Source organism: Aotus nancymaae, unplaced genomic scaffold, assembly GCF_030222135.1.
Source record: "Aotus nancymaae isolate 86718 unplaced genomic scaffold, 86718_ANA_hifiasm-v0.15.2.pri h1tg000015l_1, whole genome shotgun sequence".
Taxonomy (NCBI): Eukaryota; Metazoa; Chordata; class Mammalia; order Primates; family Aotidae; genus Aotus; species Aotus nancymaae.
The window spans coordinates 1037428-1057800 of record NW_026988427.1 but is presented as its reverse complement, the minus strand read 5'-3'; the positions used below and the strand labels follow the sequence as shown (position 1 = coordinate 1057800).

The 20373-nt window shown below is 42.0% G+C and overlaps 1 protein-coding gene across 2 annotated transcripts in view; it reads right to left on the bottom strand.

Annotated features, from left to right (window-relative positions):
* Positions 1–20373, bottom strand: part of DOCK2 (dedicator of cytokinesis 2) — a 437527-nt gene that overhangs the window by 395550 nt on the left and 21604 nt on the right. For both annotated transcript variants that reach the window (XM_064376547.1, XM_064376548.1), the window contains exons 3-7: positions 15312–15352; positions 13748–13803; positions 13169–13265; positions 9936–10084; positions 2548–2683 (exon numbers count right to left, since the gene is read on the bottom strand). In XM_064376547.1, coding sequence (XP_064232617.1) covers positions 2548–2683; positions 9936–10084; positions 13169–13265; positions 13748–13803; positions 15312–15352 — 479 coding nt within the window. The remainder of the gene's footprint in view (positions 1–2547; positions 2684–9935; positions 10085–13168; positions 13266–13747; positions 13804–15311; positions 15353–20373) is intronic.

The window sequence follows — 20373 nt, the reverse complement described above, 5'->3', positions numbered from 1 at the left end:
GATGGAGAAAATTAGCCCAGTACCACTTATGAAAGTCACCTGAGCCGAGGAAGTTGAGGCTGCAGTGAGTCATGATCATATAACTGTACTCCAGCCTGGGTGACAGAGTAAGACCCTGTCTCCAAAAAAAAAAAAAACCCCACCACAAAATTATACAGCCATTTTGAGAAATAGGATGGCAATACTTTAAAAAGTTATATAAACACTTATCATATGATCCAGCAATCCCACTGCTAAGTATTGCCCAAAAGGATTTAAAACACATCCATGCAAGGATTTGTTTCCAAATGTTCATAGAGATAGTCAAGGATATTGGGTTCAAGCCTGAAATTTTTGGGCATAACGCAAAAGCTTCTACAACCTGAATCAATTCACTTTGACTCTCTTGGCCTGTATTTTTCTATCTTGGGAAATGTCACCACTGATCCAGACTTCCTCATAAAGTTAGTGTGATAAAAAGCACAAACTATAAAAGAAAAATATTGCTTAAATGGATTTTATCAAAACTATAAACTTTTGCTCTTTGAAAGATGCAACAGCTAGGTACAGATTTGGAGACACTTGCAAGACATATCTGGCAAATAATTTGTATCTGGAATATACAAATAACTCTTACAACTAATTATGAGGAAAATAACTCAATTTAAATGGGTAAAATGTTTGACCAGACACTTCCCAAGATAAGATACAAGTGGAAATGGCAGGAAGCACGTGAAGAGACATTCAACATCACTGCTCATCAGAAAATGAAAATTAAAACTACAATGAGATACCACTACATAACCATTGGAATGGCTAAGTTTAAAAGTCTGATAATACTAAATGTTGCCAAGGATGTAGAGCAACTAAAGCTCTCATATATTGCTGGTAGAAATGCAAAATTGGGCCAGCATGGTGGCCTGTAATCTGTAATCTCAGCACTTTGGGAGGTTGAGGTGGGCTGATTATTTGAGCCCAGGAGTTTAAGATCAGCCTGGGCAATATGGTGAAACCTCACCTGTACAAAAAATGTTAGCTAGGCATGGTGACATGCACCTGTGATCCCAGCTACTTGGGAGGCTGAGGTGGAACGATCACCTGATCCCAGGACGTCGAGGCTGCAGTGAGCCATGATCATAGCACTATACTCCAGCCTGGGCGACAGAGTAAGAGCCTGTCTCAAAAAAAAAAAAAAAAAAAAAAAAAAAAACCCACAAAATTATATAGTCATTTTGAGAAATAGTGTGGCAATACCTTAAAAAGTTATATAAACACTTATATGATCCAGCAATCCCACTGCTAAGTATTTCCCAAAAGGAATTAAAATATGTCCATGCAAGGATTTGTTTTCAAGTGTTCATAGTTGCATTAGTTATAATAGCTCTGAACTGAAAACCACCCAAATGCCCAATAAATGGTCAATGCTATATACCATTGGCAACTGGTCAGTGGTATACTGACTCAGTAATAAAAAGGACCAAAATGTTAATATGCACAACAACATAAACCTCAAATACATCATGCTGAGTAAAAGTCAAACATAGAAAATTAATACTGCCTGTTTCCATTAGATGAAACTCTAGAAAAGGCAACTGTACAGTAACCAGAAATTAGGGGTTGCATAGGGTTTGGGCCTGTGGAAGGAGCACAAAGAAACTTTCAGGGTGATGGAACTTTCTTTTTCTTGATTGTTGTGATGTTTATCCAACACAATATATTATTATATAATTCATTAAGGTGTAATTTAAAATGAGTGAAATGTACTGGATATAAATTATATCTTAATAAATCTAAAAACAAAATTGCTTTCAAATAATACAGAGCAGCTAAAATAATTTTTTAAGAAAATATAAATCAGATTGTTAATCATTCCTTGAAATCTTTCACTGATTTCCCATCAGTGAAAATAACATTGCAACTCTTTCCAAAACCCCTCAAGTCCTCTGAGAGCTGGCTCCACCTACTTGCCTCTGCAAATTAATGCCTAAACTCCCCCACTGTTGACCACATCTCATCCTTGTTTGGCTTTACTACTCCTTGTATAGTCAGAATGCAATCCCACCTCAGAGCCTTTGCACCTGCTATGCCCTCTCCCTGGAACACCCTTTCCCAGATTGTCCCAGGCCTGGTGCCTTCACATGATTCAGGTACCAGCTCAGATGTCACTCTTGAGAAACACTTCTGGCCGTGCCTTTTAACGTAGCTGCTGAGTCACTTTGATTCACATAACCCTGGTTTATTGCCTTTTAGAAACTCATCTGGAATTAATATTTTCACTTATTTGTTTACTTTTTCATCGCCTTTCTTCTCTTCTCCCCTCTGGAATCTACAAACTCCAAGAGATCAAGAAACTGGCCTGGCATTTAACTACCTGTGAGATGAATGTTGAATGAATTACAGATTTGAGTACAAAACCACAGCAAAACGCATGTGGTTACGGATCATCACGGGTCATAGATAGATGGCTCCTTGAATAATACACGGTCTGGTTAATTCGCCCATTATTTTAAGTTTATGATGTGCTAAATGATTGTATTGCTTGGCCAAAGCCTATTTAGTAAAGCTCACCATTTCTTCTTTGATACGCTCTGTGATTTTATCAGTTGCTTCCTCATGTGCATGGAACAAGCTGATGACGCTGGTATTATCAGGGTCCAGGATATTTCCATCTTCATCTCTGACAATCAAATCGAGCTCAAGGATTCTGTAAAGCAAAAACTGGCGGTGAAAATAAATCAGGGGAGAACTTTAGGTCACTGATGAGAAGCTTTTTACCAGAAAGTTCAACTGATTTCTGGGCATCATATAGTCACAGAGAAGAGCTCTACACTGATAGCCTGGGACACTGCTAGTGAGCACATACTGGTATAGTACAGCCCTTTTGGAAGGTAATTTGGTAGTGTGCATTCAATTTTTTAAAAAGGCATATTTTCCATGCTATTAAATCAAAACACCCAACACTTGAACTAGGCTGTGTTTCAGCATTGTTTGCATCAGCAAGTATTAAAAAAAAAAAAAAAAACGTCAGCCGGGTGCCGTGGCTCACACCTGTAATCCCAGCACTTTGGAAGGCCAAGGCAAGTGGATCAGCTGAGGTCAGGAGTTCAAGACCAGACTAGCCAACATGGTGAAGCCTCATCTCTACTAAAAATATAAAAATTAGCTAGGTGTGGTGGTGAGCTCCTGTAATCTCAGCTACTTGGGAGGCTGAGGCAGAAGAATTGCTTGAACTCGGTAGGCAGAGGTTGCAGTGAGCCAAGATGGCACCACTGTACTCCAGCCTGAGCAACAGAGTGAGACTCCATCTCAAAAAAAAAAAAAAAAGTCTGCTAAAAGAGAAATTACTAAATCAACAGTGATGTATCTATAATGGAATACCACATAGCAGAGCTTTTAAACTATTACATAGTTTTGCTACATTTAATAATATATTTCAGTGCAAAAATCAAGCATGGAAAGATGCATATAGTGTGCATACAATATTTATTTTTATAAATAAATAAATAACAATTAAAAAAATAAACAAAAAATAGGCCAGATATGTTATCTGGGTGCATGTAAAAGAGTAAGCTTATGTATAAGAAAAAGCTCTGAACAAAAAAGGACCAAACTACCAACACAGGTTATCAGTGGGGACAGGCAGGGCCTGGGGCTGGAGGACTGAAGGGTCAAAGGTTACATGTGCCTTGTCTCAATTGATTTAATATTTTTTAAATGAGTCTGCGTCGTGCTCTGTCTTCCAGTCCGGGGTACAGTGGCGTGATCATAACTTCCCACAGCCTTGAACTCTTAGACTCAAGCAATCCTCCCACCTCAGCCTCCTGAGTAGCTGGGACTACAGATGTATGCCACCATGCCCAGCTACTATCGTACCTAGCCTCTTTTTAAATATATACACAGAGGAGGTATTTATACATTACTCAATAAAAATTTGAAAACAGTCGTTGGGGGAAAATAATCTCAGATATATTGACTGTTACCCACAGCTTGCTTTCAGCTATTTGACTTCCAGTCCACAAACTTTTCCCTGTTTCATGTTGATTTGTTTCAGCTACACCTGTCATCCTCACTGGCATCAATGATACTAACAGCAGCAAACTTACACAGCACTTCCAATGAGCTCACATACAATAAGTGTTTTACATAAAAGTAATGCATTTAATTCTCATAACAACCCTATGAAGGCGGTACTATTAATAACCCCATTTTACAAATGAAGAAAACACTGAGGATATGAGGACTAATTAATTTGCTCAAAGTCACATAGCTAGTAAAAGCTAAGAACACGTCTTTGCCTGCACTCGTAACCTCTCTGGTATGCTTGCTGTAATAGGTGGAGTTTCTATTACAATAGGGGATGGGGTAGGGTAGGCTTGCAGAAGCCTTAACTTGTAACTGCTTTTGCTCTTGATGTTGAGATGAAGAGCCTCAGTCATCCATACAAAGAAGGTAGGAGGAGGTGGGCTGATGGGTTCTAAGAAGGCCAACCATGGTCCTGCTGCACTACTGAATACCAGATTCTGGAAAGGCAGCAAGGACAAATGAAGGAGACTAAGCCTTCGTCTCTTATCGGAGAATCAAATTGAGAGGCACATCTCTCATCTCATCCAGTGCAGTTGGAAGGGAGCCAAGGTTCACCCATTTGTCCACATTCATTAGGAAATTAACTCCCAACTCGATATGACTCATAATGGTGCACGGCCATGCTGCCTAATGGCGATGCTAAGAGGGAAGAAACACCTTCAGCTAATGCTTAGCAGAGGCTCTCCTGACCTTGGAAAGGATGGAGCATCACTGATACATAATTTAATGCCAAGATCGCTCTGGCTGTTTCTCTTCAAAATTTATCAAAGTAGATTCAGTTCTAAAATACATGAATAAAACATTCTCCTGGGTCCAGCTATCTTGGGATATGGAGAAGTCATTTCAGGATTCCTCACTCCTTGGACACTGAAGTCACTTGGAACTTCAGGAGCTTCAGTAGGATTGACAGGACTCCAGTGGCCCAGGGGCAGGAGAGGCTGTCCTCCACAGCCTCTGAATGCAGCCACTATGCATTTTGGGGAGCAGAACATTTAGGCATTCTCCCATCAGGATATAACCCCAGTGCTCTCTTCTGTTCAAGAAAGTGATAAAAGGAAGCCAAGATGAGGGTAGAAGGAAAAGCCCCCACTGTGTGCATTTAAAAGAAAAAACAAAAAAGGTAAAATCAGCTGGGTGTGGTGGCACACACCTGTAGTCTCAGCTACTCGGGAGGCTGAGGTGGGAGGATCACTTGAGCCCAGGAGATAGAGACTGCAGTGAGCTGTGATTACGCCACTGCATATGCCAACCTAAAAATCTCCTGCAATGGCTTCCTATCACTGTCTGGACAAATCCAGACTCACTTGGCACTAAAATCCTCAAGTTTCCAGCCCCAGTCCACCCATGTCCTCCTCTCCATGGTCATGTCAACCTCTCATCTCCCACATTCTCTGAGTTTCTCTTCTCCATTTCACCTAGTAATTTCTGCTGGTCTGATTATATTCAGAGTGGTTGTCATCCCCACCCTGACTCCTACCCCCACATCCTCCAACCTTCTTGTCCATGCTTCCTGCACTCCTAATGTGTATGACTTCTGACTGAAAGTGGCTGTTTACTTCTCTGCCTCCCTTCTTAACCCACATGGCTCTTGGAAGGCAGTAGAATGTGGTGGTTAAGCACTTGAACTCTGGAGCCACATTACCAGTTCAAATTCCACTGCATCTTCAGCAAAATCACCTGCCATTCAAAAGACCACCAGGAAGGGTAAATAGCAGAAAGTGTAACCAAGGAGCTCAGATTCAAAATGCATTTTAAAACTTTTTTCCTTTCTTCCCAGTCTCAAGATGTAACCTTGAAAAAAACTGTAGAAACCTTTCTTCCTTAGTCTTAAAATATACCCTTAAAATATACTTTGAAACTCCATTCCCTTCCCTCTCCTCCATACACTCTTATTCCATGCACATTTACTGAACTCTGTGCTTGTTAAGAAATTCCAGGGGCTAATTTAAAACAAACCAGGCATGAGGGCACAGCTACAGAATTCTCCCCCACTTAAAGATTGCCTTGAGATGGATCATCTACAGCCTGGCCACTGCCAAGATGGCACTAGCCTGTACTCCAGGTGGACCATAATTCAAGAGTGGCATCAGAGCAAGACACACAGCCCCTGCACCCTGCACAGCTCCTGCATGCCTCCCACATCCAGCTTACCTATTTGAAAACCCTGCCCTCAGCCCAGAGTTTTGAAGTGGTTTCTAGAGGGGCGAGCCTGTATGTTTCCCCACTGCTAGCTTTGGAAATAGTCACTTATAATGTACTTTGTCCCTGTTACTGGCTTTGCAAACAGCGAGCAGCAGAGCCTCTGTTCCATTACAAAAGGAGAACCTTACTGCTGACATCAGTTTGCAAACTTTGAAGCAACAGTCTCCGGCATGTAAGGAAGGTGCTCTCTGAAGAGGGGAAGGATATGTTGGGTTTTCTGTCTCACAAGGCTAGCATCATATATATACAGCAGGTTTGGGGGAAATTATACACATTTATAGAGACAAGAGCATGTACGATGGGTAAACATGTATGTAACATACAGCCCATGTTCACTTTGGGATGGAATTATTAAAATGAGGTGAAACCTGGCTCTTTATATCAAAAGGTGAACTTATGGACACAGTTTGTGGGCAGCCTGAAGCTAGCTGAAACTGGCTTAAGGTTTGCAGTTCTTTATCAAAAAAGAATGTTTATCAGGCCAGTCTTCTGTCCACTTAGAGTTATAGTGGTCTGGATGTAAATCAGAGTTAGGAGGGGTCTGATAATTTGTCTGATAGATCCTATTGTTAGGGAGTTTGGCAAGAGTATGTTTTCTCTTGCAGCTGTAGGAATTCAGGGAGTTGCCGTGCCAGCTTTGCTGAATGCTCAACTTGAGCCATAAGTCACTGTTGTTTCTTTAACCTTAGGGTCCATCTTAGTTGTTAAAGAGGCATCTATGTTGGTTTCTCAGATCATACACATAATCTCTCTTGAGCCCCACTTTCCTCACCTGAGAAACAGGCTGAGAATAGTACCTACCTCATAAAGTTGTGAGACTTCACAGAGTTAATACATGGAAAGTGCTTTAAACGGTGCCTGGTATATTGTGAGTACTCTGGAAGTTATCTTTAGTTCTCATTGCTTGCTTTTTGATTGCTGTTAAAAACAGGCTGTATTTTGTATGTGTCTGTACCCTGTACCCTTGGGGCCTACCAGATGTGCCACGAAAGTTTCATATCTGAATGAAGGAATGGAATGAATGAGAGAAGAAACAAGCTCATTCTGATCACTCCCCCAAGGTTTAGTTATGCTTTGTGCCACCCCCATCCACTTTCCCAGCTGCTGGAGGTTGGAGGTGGGCTGATCCTGACCTTGGCCCAGACACTGGGCTTCCTGGATTTGGGGAAGCTGCCCATTCCATAGCGGAGCTCTGAGTACCCATTAGACCAGTGACAAGGTGCCCACTATTAGGCCAGGGATAAGGTGCCCAACTCTCTCACTTACAGCTGAAGTAGTCAGGTAAATGAGGGGGCCCCTGAGCTTGGGGTCTCAGTCTGTGCCACAGGGCATCTCTCACTACCCAAAGGAAACTGACAAAACTACTAAAAGCATGAGGCTAGGTCAGAGGATGCTGCAGAGGAGGTGCTGGTTTAGGGAGAACCCTGTTTCTTTTTTTTTTATTTTTTGAGATGGAGTTTCACTCTTGTTGCCCAGGCTGGAGTGCATTGGTGCGACCTCCACTCACCACAACTTCTGTCTCCTGGGTTAAGCAATTCTCCTGTCTCAGTCTCCCAAGTGGCTAGGATTACAGACATGTGCTATCTGTAATCCAGCTAAGTTTTGTATTTTTAGTAGAGATAGGGTTTCTCCATGTTGGTCAGACTGCTCTCAAACTGCCCACCTTAGGTGATCCACCCACCTCGGCCTCCCAAAGTGCTGGGATTACAGGCGTGAGCCACCATGTCCAGCCAGAAAATGATTCTTGTTAGTAAGATTAACCTGTCCAAAGTCACAGCCTTATTAAGTTGTATAACTCACTCAGTTATCACTCACTGAGCTCCTACTATGTACAGACCTTGTTCCAGGCACAGGCATAGAGGTGGTTTAGACAGTCAACATCCTATAGGAGCTCCAAGGATAGGAGGGAAACCGGGCCAAAAGGGAGGCGATTACTGCTCAGGGCCTTCAAGAGCACCTAACCCAGCCCAAGGTGAGTTGTGGAAAATCAGGGAAGGCTTCCTGTGAGAGGTGACCACTTTTTCCATTCTTGGTCCTTCTTCTTGGAAGCCCCCATTGAGAAAACAACATTTGAATGTCATAGATGTCATTGTAAAGCAGTCCTCAGTTCCCATATACTCAGCTGCAATTGTGCTCATCTAAAGAGCCATGGAACCAAGGGAAGCAGCAGCTGCATGGCAAACCCTTCCTGTCACTTTGGGATGATGTGCTTTACAAGCAGATTTGGACACGCTTGCCAGATGCCAACAGGGGCACTGGCAGAGGGACTGTGTTCCTGAGATGGAGAGCAGCTGTGAGTCGGAGCCACTGACTTTCCTCTCTGAATCCTCCTCCTAGTGCTTATAACAGGGAAAGAAAGCTTGGCCTGGCTGCTGGGGAAACTTCTTTTTATTCTCATTAAATGGGCTTTTTACTTTCCCTCAGGCCCTGTGTTCCAGCCTTAAGACTCACTTTGCGGCTCCTTGAGTATGCCATGCTCTCTCATGAGCTCCTGTCCCTCCTTCTTTTTTTAGCCTGCTTAACATCTCTTTATCCTTCAGACTTTAGCTGAGGGGTCACCTCCTTCAGGAAGTCTTTCTTGACTTCCTTCTCAAAGGCTCATTAAAAGCACTCTTGCTTCCTGAGCCATCGAACTTATCACAGTACATAGCAGTTTACTTGTGGCTTACTCCTAGTTGGAACTGTGATACTTTAGCAGACAGGGACTTTTATTTCTACAGCCCCAATACCTAGCAGGAGATCCAGCCAACTATAAGTGGTCAATACACGTTCGTGGTTGTAGAATGAATGAGCAAATGAACAGGATGTATGGAGGCCATTCAAAAGACCAGGAGGGAGGGGAGGCCTGTATAGTTCTCAAACACTATCCAAGTAGCAGAGTGGGGAGGGCTGTGGGACCTAGAGCCAGACAGCCTGGGTCTAATTTCAGGTTCTGTCATTTACTAGCTGTGTGACTCTGGACAAGTTACATACCCTACTGAAAACCTTCAGTTTCTTTATCCAAAAGAAAAAATGGGGATAATAAAACTGCATGTGCCATAGAGTTATTATAAGAATTAAATGAGACAATGCATGTAAAACACTTAGCACAAAGCCTGGTGTACAACGAGCTCTGATTAAGAGTTACCTGTAATGTCATTATCAGTGGGTTGTCCCACCTCAAATAATTGGTTCATTTTCTCCTTAACTTCATAGCATCAAATTCCAACCAATTTTTACTTCTCTTCCCTTTTGAGGAAACGCTTTTGTAATTGTGCTTGTGACTTAGCTGATCGTGTGTGGGTTGGATCTTTTAGGATGGGGGAAGGGACATTAAGTCTCACACTGGGATTTAAGGGAGAGTTTTGCAAATGCAGGGATAAAATGACAACTAAGCTGAAAGTGAACCAGCATGACTGTGCTCCCTAGTCCCTCAGAAGTAGGTTAAATGAGTGTCCTAAATCTCTTAGCCTGGTAATAACACCGTGTAAGCACAAGACTTCTCTCCACCTGCACATCCCTGGGTCCCCCGAGGGTGGTAACAACAGCACACAAGCACAGCCCTGGTCACAACCTTCTCCCAAACAGAAAGTGGCAAACTTGCATCTAAAAATGAAACCCAGCTGGGGAGAGAGAAAGGGAAGAAGGAGGATGGCTGGGGAAAGAAAGCCTCTTTGCAGAGGAGAGGTTACTTGTTGCCATAGTCAATTTTGGACGTGACTTTCTGCTTCAGTTCCTTCAGCTCGTCCTTGGGCAAGGTTCCTGAGAGAAGCTGGGACCTCCACTCCATCAGATCATACATCATGGACTGCACCTGGAGAAAACGCTCCTTTTTGCTGGCCTAGGAGACAAGAAACAACCCATAATCACCTGTGTTAAAGGGGCATGGCCATCTATTTGGCAGGCTGTGCCAACGTCAGGCGAGTATGGTCAGGGGCCGTGGCCTGAGACTCTCCCAGCCCTACCCACTACAAAGGAATTAGATGGGGGTCCTAGTCCTTGATATATTTCTTCCCCATGGGCCACAGGGATTTCCCAAAAATAAAAATCCCAATCACTTCTTGGTTAAGAACTGAGTGATTTCTGACTTTATCTAAAAAGATATTTATTGCACAGGAATGCTACAAACATCTGCTCTAATGGAGGTCCCAGAGCTCAGGCTCTTTGAGGCTGGGAGCCAGGGCCATTTCTCTGGTGATAAAGGACTGCTTCTAGAGCAGCATTCCCCAAAGTGTGGCATGCATACCACGTGTGGGATGCAAGATGGCTATTCATGGTACAAAGATACAATATCAAACAACACGGACCCCTAGGGTGATTCTCTTCCACTCCATTTCTATCCTTCTGTTTAAGGGAAAAAGAAAGTGGCAGTTTTATAGTAATATGTCTCTAACACCTCTCAGACATTGTTAATGTCTTTTTTAACAAAGAGAGAGAAAAGGTCTCGGACTCAGAGCTTTTGACAGGTACAATAGCAAGCATGTTCCAGAGGCTGAGATGGGAGGATCGCTTGAGCCCAGGCATTTAAAACTGCAGTGAGCTACGATCGCTCCACTGCACTCCAGTCTGGGTGACAAAGCTAGACCCTGCCTCTAAATTTTTTTTAATAAAAATTTTATCTTGTTTTTATTGTATTTAGTTGAATAATCTTCTCTGTGCCAAGTATTTTTGTCTTTCCATTTGGGGAAGTATGGGTGATATAATTATATATTTGGTCTTTGTCCTTGGTTCCTGAAGTAGTGCTCCTAAAACTCTTGCGATGTCCAGAGTGATAAGAATGTATTTGGTTATTTCTACCAATCCCCTTTCAATGATGCCTGAGTTTATGCTAATGAGGTGACTTTAGGTGGGCACCTAGATAGCTTCAGGATGGGGGTGCTGGTTGTAGAGGAACCAACAAGGAACCAAACCCCCAACCACATGACTAGAGGATTGGAACTTAACAGCCCCACTCCCCTCCACCTGCCCCACCCGAACCTCCTGGAGGGGAGGGGGACTGAGGATTGAGCTCAAGCACCAATAGCCAATAATTTAATCAATCATGCCTGTGTAATGATTGATTACTGTGTAATGAAACTCTGATTAAAACTCTTGGTCAGTAACGTTTGGGGGGCTTCCCAGCAGGTGAACACATCAATGTGCTGGGAGAGTGATAGGCTGAGAGAGGACATGGAAGCTCTGCGCCCCTCTGTGCCTCGCCCTGTGTGTATCTTCCATAGTCTGTTCCTGAATTACATCCTTTGTAATTAAACCGTAATCATATGTATAGCATGTTCCTGAGTTCTCTGAGTTGTTCTAAAAAATTATGAAATCTGAAGTGAGAAAAGGGGATGTCTAGATAGGCAGGGAGGGGTGGTAAGAATCCCTGAATTTATAGCCAAGTCCAGATAGCCTGGGAACCCAGGACTTGCGAATGGCATCTAAAGTGAGGGCAATCTTGTTGGACTGAGGCTTTAAACCTATGGAGTCTGACACTAACCCTGGGTAGTCAGAATTGAATGAATTGTAAGGCATCTAGTTTGTAACAGGGATTCAGAGAACTGCTGGAATGCTGCACCATGCTATCACATTCTTTATGTCTATAGATTCAAGCTTGCTAAAAGGAGATCCAATGCAGATACTAAGTAAATATTATACAGGTTGTAGGCAGATATGGCAAGAATCAGCAATGTGATACTGAAGTACTAGATGTTTAAGGATCTCTTGACTAGAGTAAATGGATGAATTTACTAGTCAAAAACTTCCTAAGGGAAAATGCCAAGCTTCAATGGTACATGTGATTGTGATGCTTTAAAAGGGGTATTGGGCTGGGCATGATGGCTTATGCCTGTAATCTCAGCACTTTGGGAGGCCAAGGCGGGTGGATCACTTGAGGTCAGGAGTTCAAGACCAGCCTGACCAACATGGTGAAACCCTGTTTCTACTAAAAATACAAAAATTAGCCTGGCATGGTGGCAGGTGCCTATAATCACAGCTACTCAGGAGGCTGAGGCAAGAGAATCACTTGAACCCACGAGGTGGAAGTTGCAGTGAGCCGAGATTGTGCCACTGCCTTCCAACCTGGACAACAGAGCAAGACTCAAAAAAAAGGTGGGGGACAGTAGTGGAGATGAACAAAAAGTTGCTTTAGCCACAAGGATACTATTTGCCCCCTAAACTTTTCTAAAAACTTTTGAGAAACATATAAAACTGAGTGTGCCAATCACATCTTCATATTATGAAATGTCTACATGGGAGTCAACATTTAAGACCATGAAAGTTAAGTCTACAAATAATGTGCATACACCAGCAGGTGTACACAGTGCTGTAACAAACATGCAGTAAGCCTTGGTTGGCATTTTCACTCTCAGCTTAATGGTTTGCTTAGCTAATTGCTTTCATTAGGAGCTTTGGAGCATCAAATGAGGACTTAAAATTAGATTTACTTCAAAACAGGGAAAACAAATGCAAAAATATGTTCTTTGTTTTTCCAGAGTCAAAACTTCTTCATAGATCTGAGGACGATAGCCATTGGTTAATTAAAGTATAAGAACAGTATTTCTCAAGGTGTTATCAGCAGACTAACAAAACAATCCCAGTTTATTAAAAATGCAAATTATAAAACCCCTTGGGAGGAAGCTTTATTTTTAAGAGTTCTCAAGGTGATTCTTATGCATGCTCAACTTTGACAACTTCTGCACTAGTTTAAACACCTAAGGTTCACAGCAGACTCCACTGAGTATGGCTCTGTCACTAGCTAGTTCTGTGGCTTTGAGAAAGTCCCTGATCCTCTCTGGGCCTTGATGTCCTCACACATAATAGTGGGTGCTCTGCTACGTCACCAAAGTCACCTCCACCTGCCTGACTCGATGCTAAACTGAAAACTGGAACCAAATTGAAGATTGCAAGAAGCTTCCATCCCAGGGAGCAGAGTTTTGAGTCTCACCACATAGAGCTGTTTCCAGATGCTCCCCCATTCCCAAAGTGTCGTTGTCACTTCTTGTGCCAGAGGAATTTCTGCAGGAATGATGTTCTCAGTATTTCTATTCAAGGTGGGAGAAAAAAAATGGTGTGAAATTGAGATCCAGGTGCTAACAAGATAAAATACTAGCAAATTTGCATTAAGCTGCAGCTGCCAAGAGGTGCCTTTCTGACATTAGACTAAAGCACCTCCAATAGCCACACCAATTACATTATGCAAATACAAGGGACTTGCTTTGTTATGTCCTCCTTCCCGAGGGTGGGCTCATTATTTAGGACTAATCTACTTTAATACAGTTCCAAAGTCCGGCAGCAAAAAGTTTCATTCTCCAAACTGATACCCCCTCAGAACCAGATCTGAACACGAATCAATTTGGATTAGATCTCCCATTGAGTGAGGGAAAGGAGACCCACAAATAGACACAGGCACAATAAAGATAAGCTGAGCACCCCTCAGACCTGCCAAATCAGATTTTCAAAATAAACAGGACAGAGACATCCAGGAGCCACTGAAGGGTCAAGTCTGGTGAAGAATGGCAAATACCTTCTTTTCTCAACTGTCACTTCCTTGATGTGGATAAAGGACTTAGGAAAAATGCCCTGTTGGAAACAAAACAAAATTAAATAAAATGATGTATCACTACAGAAATGAATGACCCTAGGTCTTTACAATTTTTTTTCAAAAGCTATTGGCTTATAGAATCCTCAAACTTTAAAGAAATAATCCCAAAGCCAAATAGAGCAGGGGCTGGATTCTAAATCTACTTGCTTAGATCTGGCTTTCCCCTCCAGTTCTCCATCAATTGCTCTAGATCCCACATTAGCCCTACATCCCACAATAGCTCTAGATCCCAAAGGATGCTCCAACCCATTATGGGCACTCATCCTACAGGTGGGCTGTAAAACAGAATCACTTCAAAGACAACCTAAACCACTCACTGACTAAGTGAGACCAGGAGCTCTGCTTCTGCCATTGCCTGCCCTATTCCAGAAAGCAGTCACCCTTCACAGTCAGGAACAACTGGATGGTCAGAAATAACTGGTCCTGAAGCAGCAATGTTCTTAGATGCATTTGGGCAAGTTCACTTTGAGACCTATTCTGCCTGAATTTATTCCATTGTTCTTTGAGAGAGCAGAGTAGGATCATTCCTTCTGACACAGCATGTCAGGGAAGAAGGAAGACGCTTCTATTATTTCTTTGCTCCACACATTTGGCTCAGTTAACATGATAAGTTTATCAATCACTTGGAAATCCCTTTATAAATGCAACCAACATACATTCTGGGGACATTTGGTCACTGTGCTAGATGCTGTGAGAGAAAATGAGACAAGCAAAGCAAGCACCTGCTCTCGTGGAGGTGACAGTGAAATGTGAGGTTAGAACAAGAGAACCCCTCAAAGGTAGAAGCCTGTCCTGTCCTTTCTGTATTGAGCTGGATACACAGATGAGGAAATGACTGAATGCTGCAAACAACTCTAAAGGAAGACAGTAGAATACATTTCAAATTTAAAACACACAATTCCACAGGGACTCAAGAGAGGAAGAAATCATAAGTGAACGGCATATCAGGAAAAGTTGCAGGGAGAAGATGGCACCAGAGATTAACCTTAAAGAGTGAGGGGGCCCAGGTACGGTGGCTCACGCCTGTAATCCTAAGACTTTGGGAGGCTGAGGCAGGTGAATCACGAGGCCAGGAGTTCAAGACCAGCCTGGCCAACATGGTGAAACCCCGTCTCTACTAAGAATACAAAAATTAGCTGGGTGCAGTGGCAGACACCTGTAATCCCAGTTATTTGGAGGTTGAGGTAGGAAAATTGCTTGAAACCGGAAGGAGGAGGTTACAATGAGCTGAGATCCCACCACTGCACTCCAACCTGGGCAAAAGAGCGAAATTCCATCTCAAAAAGAAAAAAAAAGTGAGGGAAAGCAGGAGGGAACTGAGGCACAGCGAGTGCCAACGCACAGAGGTCAGAGAGCACAGGGCACAGGAGGGAAGGATGGGTTCCCTTTGCCGAGGAACAATGGTGGGAGAGACCTGCCCAGATGGGATAGCGGGGCCATGTGAAGACATCCAGTACTGACCCAAATAAAAACCAGGTGGCCTTACCTGTAACATTTTGTGCTTCATGAGGTATCCCCTATACCAGTCTGCAAAGAGAAAACAAAGAAACAGGTCCCTCATTTATTACAGGTTTGTCGCTAGTGTTTTTCTGTTTTGTTTTGTTTGCAACTACTAAAACTACTGCAAACTGCTTTAGACCTTGGGTATAGATCAACCTCTGGAGGCTCATTGTCTTTGAAATCTGTTGAATTGGTTGCCAACATCTCAAAATAACATCTGAAAATAGACTTCATATAAAGATGCTCCTGATTTTTCAAAATCAGGAGCCCCAGCAGTGCTGGCCAGTGATCCCACTGTCTGGGAAGAGAAGAGCAGCAGGGCTCACCAGACGGAGCATCTGCCTCCAGTCCGCCAGCCTCTACATAGCCCTTCCCTCATGTGCATTATCTTCCTGGGCCCTGTGATTATCTGCATGTTTTCAATTCCTGCCTTTGGGACATAGAAATGCTCCTGGATTTGGGCAAACATCCTAAAATAACATTGACAGTACTAACAGAAGCATATGGTGTCTAAAATGTGATTTACAAAAGTTAGTGGTTACAAAACAGCTAAGTTTAGTGACAAATAAAGGGACAGGGATTTTAAAAGCTCTTCCCTTTGCAAGAATATTAAAAAGTGTTTCAATGAACAGAAATCCAAATTACACACAGTCCTCAGACAAAATACACCTGAGTGCAGCAAGTCTTGATGACTGTAATGAGTCTGCTGGCCTTTGAAATGATTTGAGCGCAGCCAAGGAGTGACATTTGTCATCTTTGTAAATAAAATGTGCCTGCTGGGAGCCTCATTACTGGGCTGACCCTCATTACTGGGCTGACAGATTGTTGATGAAATATGTTCCCAACAGATATACATGCAAGCCCCAAAACAAACAACTTAAAATGCAAAGTCACCCTTCACAGTCATGAGCCAGCCTGAGGGCCAGGTCCTAAAGGAAACTGAAGCAACAGGGGGCCATGATGGCTTTTTTTTTTTTTTTTAAGTGACAGAAAGTAAGAGGAAGGAGAGAAGGAAGAAGAGAGGAAGAGGAAAAACAGAAATGCAGGAAGGGAGGTTGGAGAGAGAATCTTAGGTGGGCAATAAAAATACCATTCTAAGCACTCTTTGTATATTAAGTCCTTTAATATCCATAATAACCATATAAGGTAGGAACTGTTAGTATCCTATTTTACAAATGAGTGGCCTACCAGAGGCACAGAGAAGTGACGTGACTTTCCAAGGATCACACAGCTAGTAGGTTGCAGAGTCAGGTTTTGAACATAAGCAACTATTGCACTATGTTTCCTATTTTATGAGGGAATGATTTGACAGTTACCTAATATTAACATTTCCAACTTCTCAATGTCTGAATCTCCAAAACTAAATCTCCACTAAGCTTCTTTCCACCTGAATACTTCCAGTGATGGAAGATGTTCTACTTCACAAGGCATCACATTCTATTTTCAGTGGCCTCTAATTATTTGTCAATAACTATTGAAAAGGAATCCATAATTAACAATACTACTTATACTTTCTAAGTATTTCCTATGTACTGCTAACTCTGTTAACATTTTTTGTTTTGTTTTGCCACATTATAAATTAATCTTTACAACAATCCTATTAAGGAGGTACTGCTACTGCTTCAGTACTGCAAATGAAAATAGACAGGCACAGAGATCAAGCAGCTTGCTGATGATCATGCAGCTAGCAGGTGATGCAGCTGAGATTTACACTCAAGCAGCACTCTGCTGCACTGTTACAACCTCCTTTAGTTGCCCCTTTTCACCAACTAGATATAAATGCAACTCTGTAATGTTATTATTTGCTGTCTTTCACTGGTCACCTGCAGCATGCAAAGCTGTATGCTAAATGTTGTACAGGCATTCTCTCCTTTTATCCTCATAGTAAGACTATGAGCTAAGTATTATCATTCCCATTTTATAGATGAGGAAATGGATATTCAAGTCAGTTGATGGGCTGGGCCAGGATCATACAACCAGGGTTCAAACTCAAGTTTATGTGACTTCAAAGTCAATCCTTAAAGTTGGTTGGCCACATTGTCTCCCATGTGATGGAGTTAGAATACAAATACAGATAAGGTCATCTGGTAGCAGTGACTTGAACCCACATTGATGACCAAAGCCACTAAAATCCACCAAAAAGTAGAAAAACAATCAAGGTACCAATTGATGGTCCTGACACAAAGCTCATGTCCATATCTGCATCTCTGTGATACAGAGTCTGTTAGAGTGCCTTGTCTTTCTGGATCCAAGGAGTTCGCCTGCTCTGACCCTCAGAACTCGGTTATGTGTGTACATCTTACAGGTTTCCTAATTCTCAGAGTTGCAGCTCACTCCTGATGACAGGATTCTGCTGCCACTTAAACCTAATATTCTCATTCTGGCTCCTAGATTCAAGTTTAATCAACATTAATTGTGTATCAACTATGTATATTGCACTGGGCTACATGTTTTCAAGAAGAAATCCCCAGGGATTCATTTTAACAGGGGATCTATAATCAATAAAATTGTACTACATTTGAGATTTCAGCTAAGTGATTAGATTTTAGCTGCTGATGCCACAAAAACAAAAACAGAAAAGAATGGGTACCTATATGAGATGATGGATATGTTAATTTGTATCACTATAGTAACTATTTTACTACCTGTATGTATCTCACAACATCATGTTATATGCCTTAAATATACACAATTTTTAAAAAATTAAAAAGTATGAGCTCTGTAATCAAAGTCTTAATTTGATAGAGATCTGCTATTTAACCGTGTGATCATGGACATGTTAATGCATTTCTCTGAGCCTCAGTCTCCTTATCTATAAAATGGGAATAACAGTGTCCCATGTCTGGTGAGAATAATAATATTTTCTCATCAGGCTTACATTGGATTAAAATCTCAGAGAGTTTGCCCAGTGTCCAAAAGAGTTAGATACTATTCTTTAAAAAGAAAATCAATTAAAATAATAATACAGAGAAACCTGGGCATATTTTCTATTTTATTTTCCGGACCTATGGATTTGGAATACCATTTTTGTTTTTTCACTAAAGTTAGTCAACATACTTCTATAACAACAAAGCAAATAGACATGCCTCAAATGAAACATAATGGAAGTTTACGGACTTCTTAGCCTCATCCTCATTCAGAAAGGAAGAAAACTTCACATACACACTGCTAATAATGGAGTAGCATTACTGAAGAAAATTGAGTCCTTTTCAAAGTGGCCTGTCACTACAGCAGCCCTGAACAAAAGACTATCACCTTGCAAGGTGGTGCTTTAAAAAGATTCCCTGTTAAGTGCTCATAATGTCCTCACTTATACTAAAAGCAAAGAATTCTGATGGGTCAAGATCACCCTCAAAGGAGTTATTAGCATGGAGGCCACTGCCATGGCTCTGAGTGTACCCTACTCTGTGAGAGGTAGATTCCAAACCTCATTGTACCAAGTTTTTTGTAGCCAAACCAACAATGTGATCATAGATATGTGTTCACTTAGAAAGCACTCTAGGAGAACACAAGAATAGTATATAGAGCATGTAGTTGCATTTCTAGAAAATAGCATCAACAAAAGCAATGCATTATTTTTAAAAAGCAAAGGATCCTCTATCCATCTCCTCCCTCACTCCTTCAACTAATTTTATTGTGTGTGTTTGTTTGTTTTTAGAGACAAGGTCTCACTCTGTCTCCCAGGCTGGAGTGCAGTGGTGTAATCATACCTCACTGCAGCCTCAAACTCCTGGACTCAAGCAATTCTCCTGCCTCAGCCTTTGGAGGTAGGAAGTTGTTGCCTTAGCAGGGCATGATACAGTTCCTCCACCCCAAAACTACATCCAAGTACAGTATGGGTGCATTTCAGGAGCTTCACAAAAAGATGACAGGGGCATCTGGCATCTCATTCCCCAGCTACATGGCTATTTTTACGGTGGACTGGCTGATCATAGAGGGTTTATTTTAGCAGAGAACACAAAGAATTGGAAAGAAAACACCCCAAACTCCCTCCTTCCCCAGGTCTTGTTTGAACTGGGGAAAGAGAAGAAGTAGGTGAGTTGCACAATGGACATATGAGATTGAAGTCTTCTGCTGTCCTCAAATATCAGGAAAGATGTCAACCAAATACGACTGGAGGAAGTGACTGGGGAGAAATAAAATAATATTGCTTTATGTTTGTCCCTTCTATGAGGAATTCCTACTGCTCAATGTACTTACATGTGTCTTCCACATCTAAAACACAGAATGTTTATGCTGCCTCTGAGTAACAGAGGCAGCATGAGAGATACACGGACAATGAAGTCAGCATTTGATGTCTAAGGCTTAGCATGGCCTAGCATGAGTATCATCTTGAACTATGTGAGTTTCTATCATAACAATACATAATCTTTAAAATAAAAACTGAAATTCACTCATGTCTAAGCTTCCAGGTTAGGGCCTGCTTTCCCTATTCATCCAGCTGAGTAAATTTAGTATATAGGCAAGGAGGGGCTAGCCTCACCCATTCCGGGCAAAGATTCAGCTTCTGAGCCAAGTTGTAAAAATATGTATCTGCCAGGTTTGGTACAGCACTACATAATGGGTGACAGGATGAAATTAACAAACACAGAGCACCTTCTATGAGCCAGGCTGGTGCTAGACCGCTTCTTTAACTTTTTCTTATTTTATCCCCATAACAAGTTTAGGAGCAAGGTGAAAACAACCCACTTGACAGATGAGAAACCTACAGTTCACATACCCAAGTTACTCCACTAGTGGGTAGCAGAAGGAGAGAATAACTTTCTGATTCAAAAGCCAGTGCTCTTTTCATTTCTTTGTTGGGGGTGGTGGGGAAGATTTTAAAACTATTGAAAGCCCGGCAAGGTGGCATGCATCTGTAATCCCAGGTACTTGGAAGGCCAAGGCAGGAGGACTTCTTGCACCCTGGAGTTGGAGACCAGCCTGGACAACAAAGAGAAATCCCCATCTCAATAATAATAATAGTAATAATAATGCAGTCTTGTATATTGGAAGCAAATATCCTCAGGTGTTGGTAATAATTATGGGTGGTTGGAATGTAAGTGATT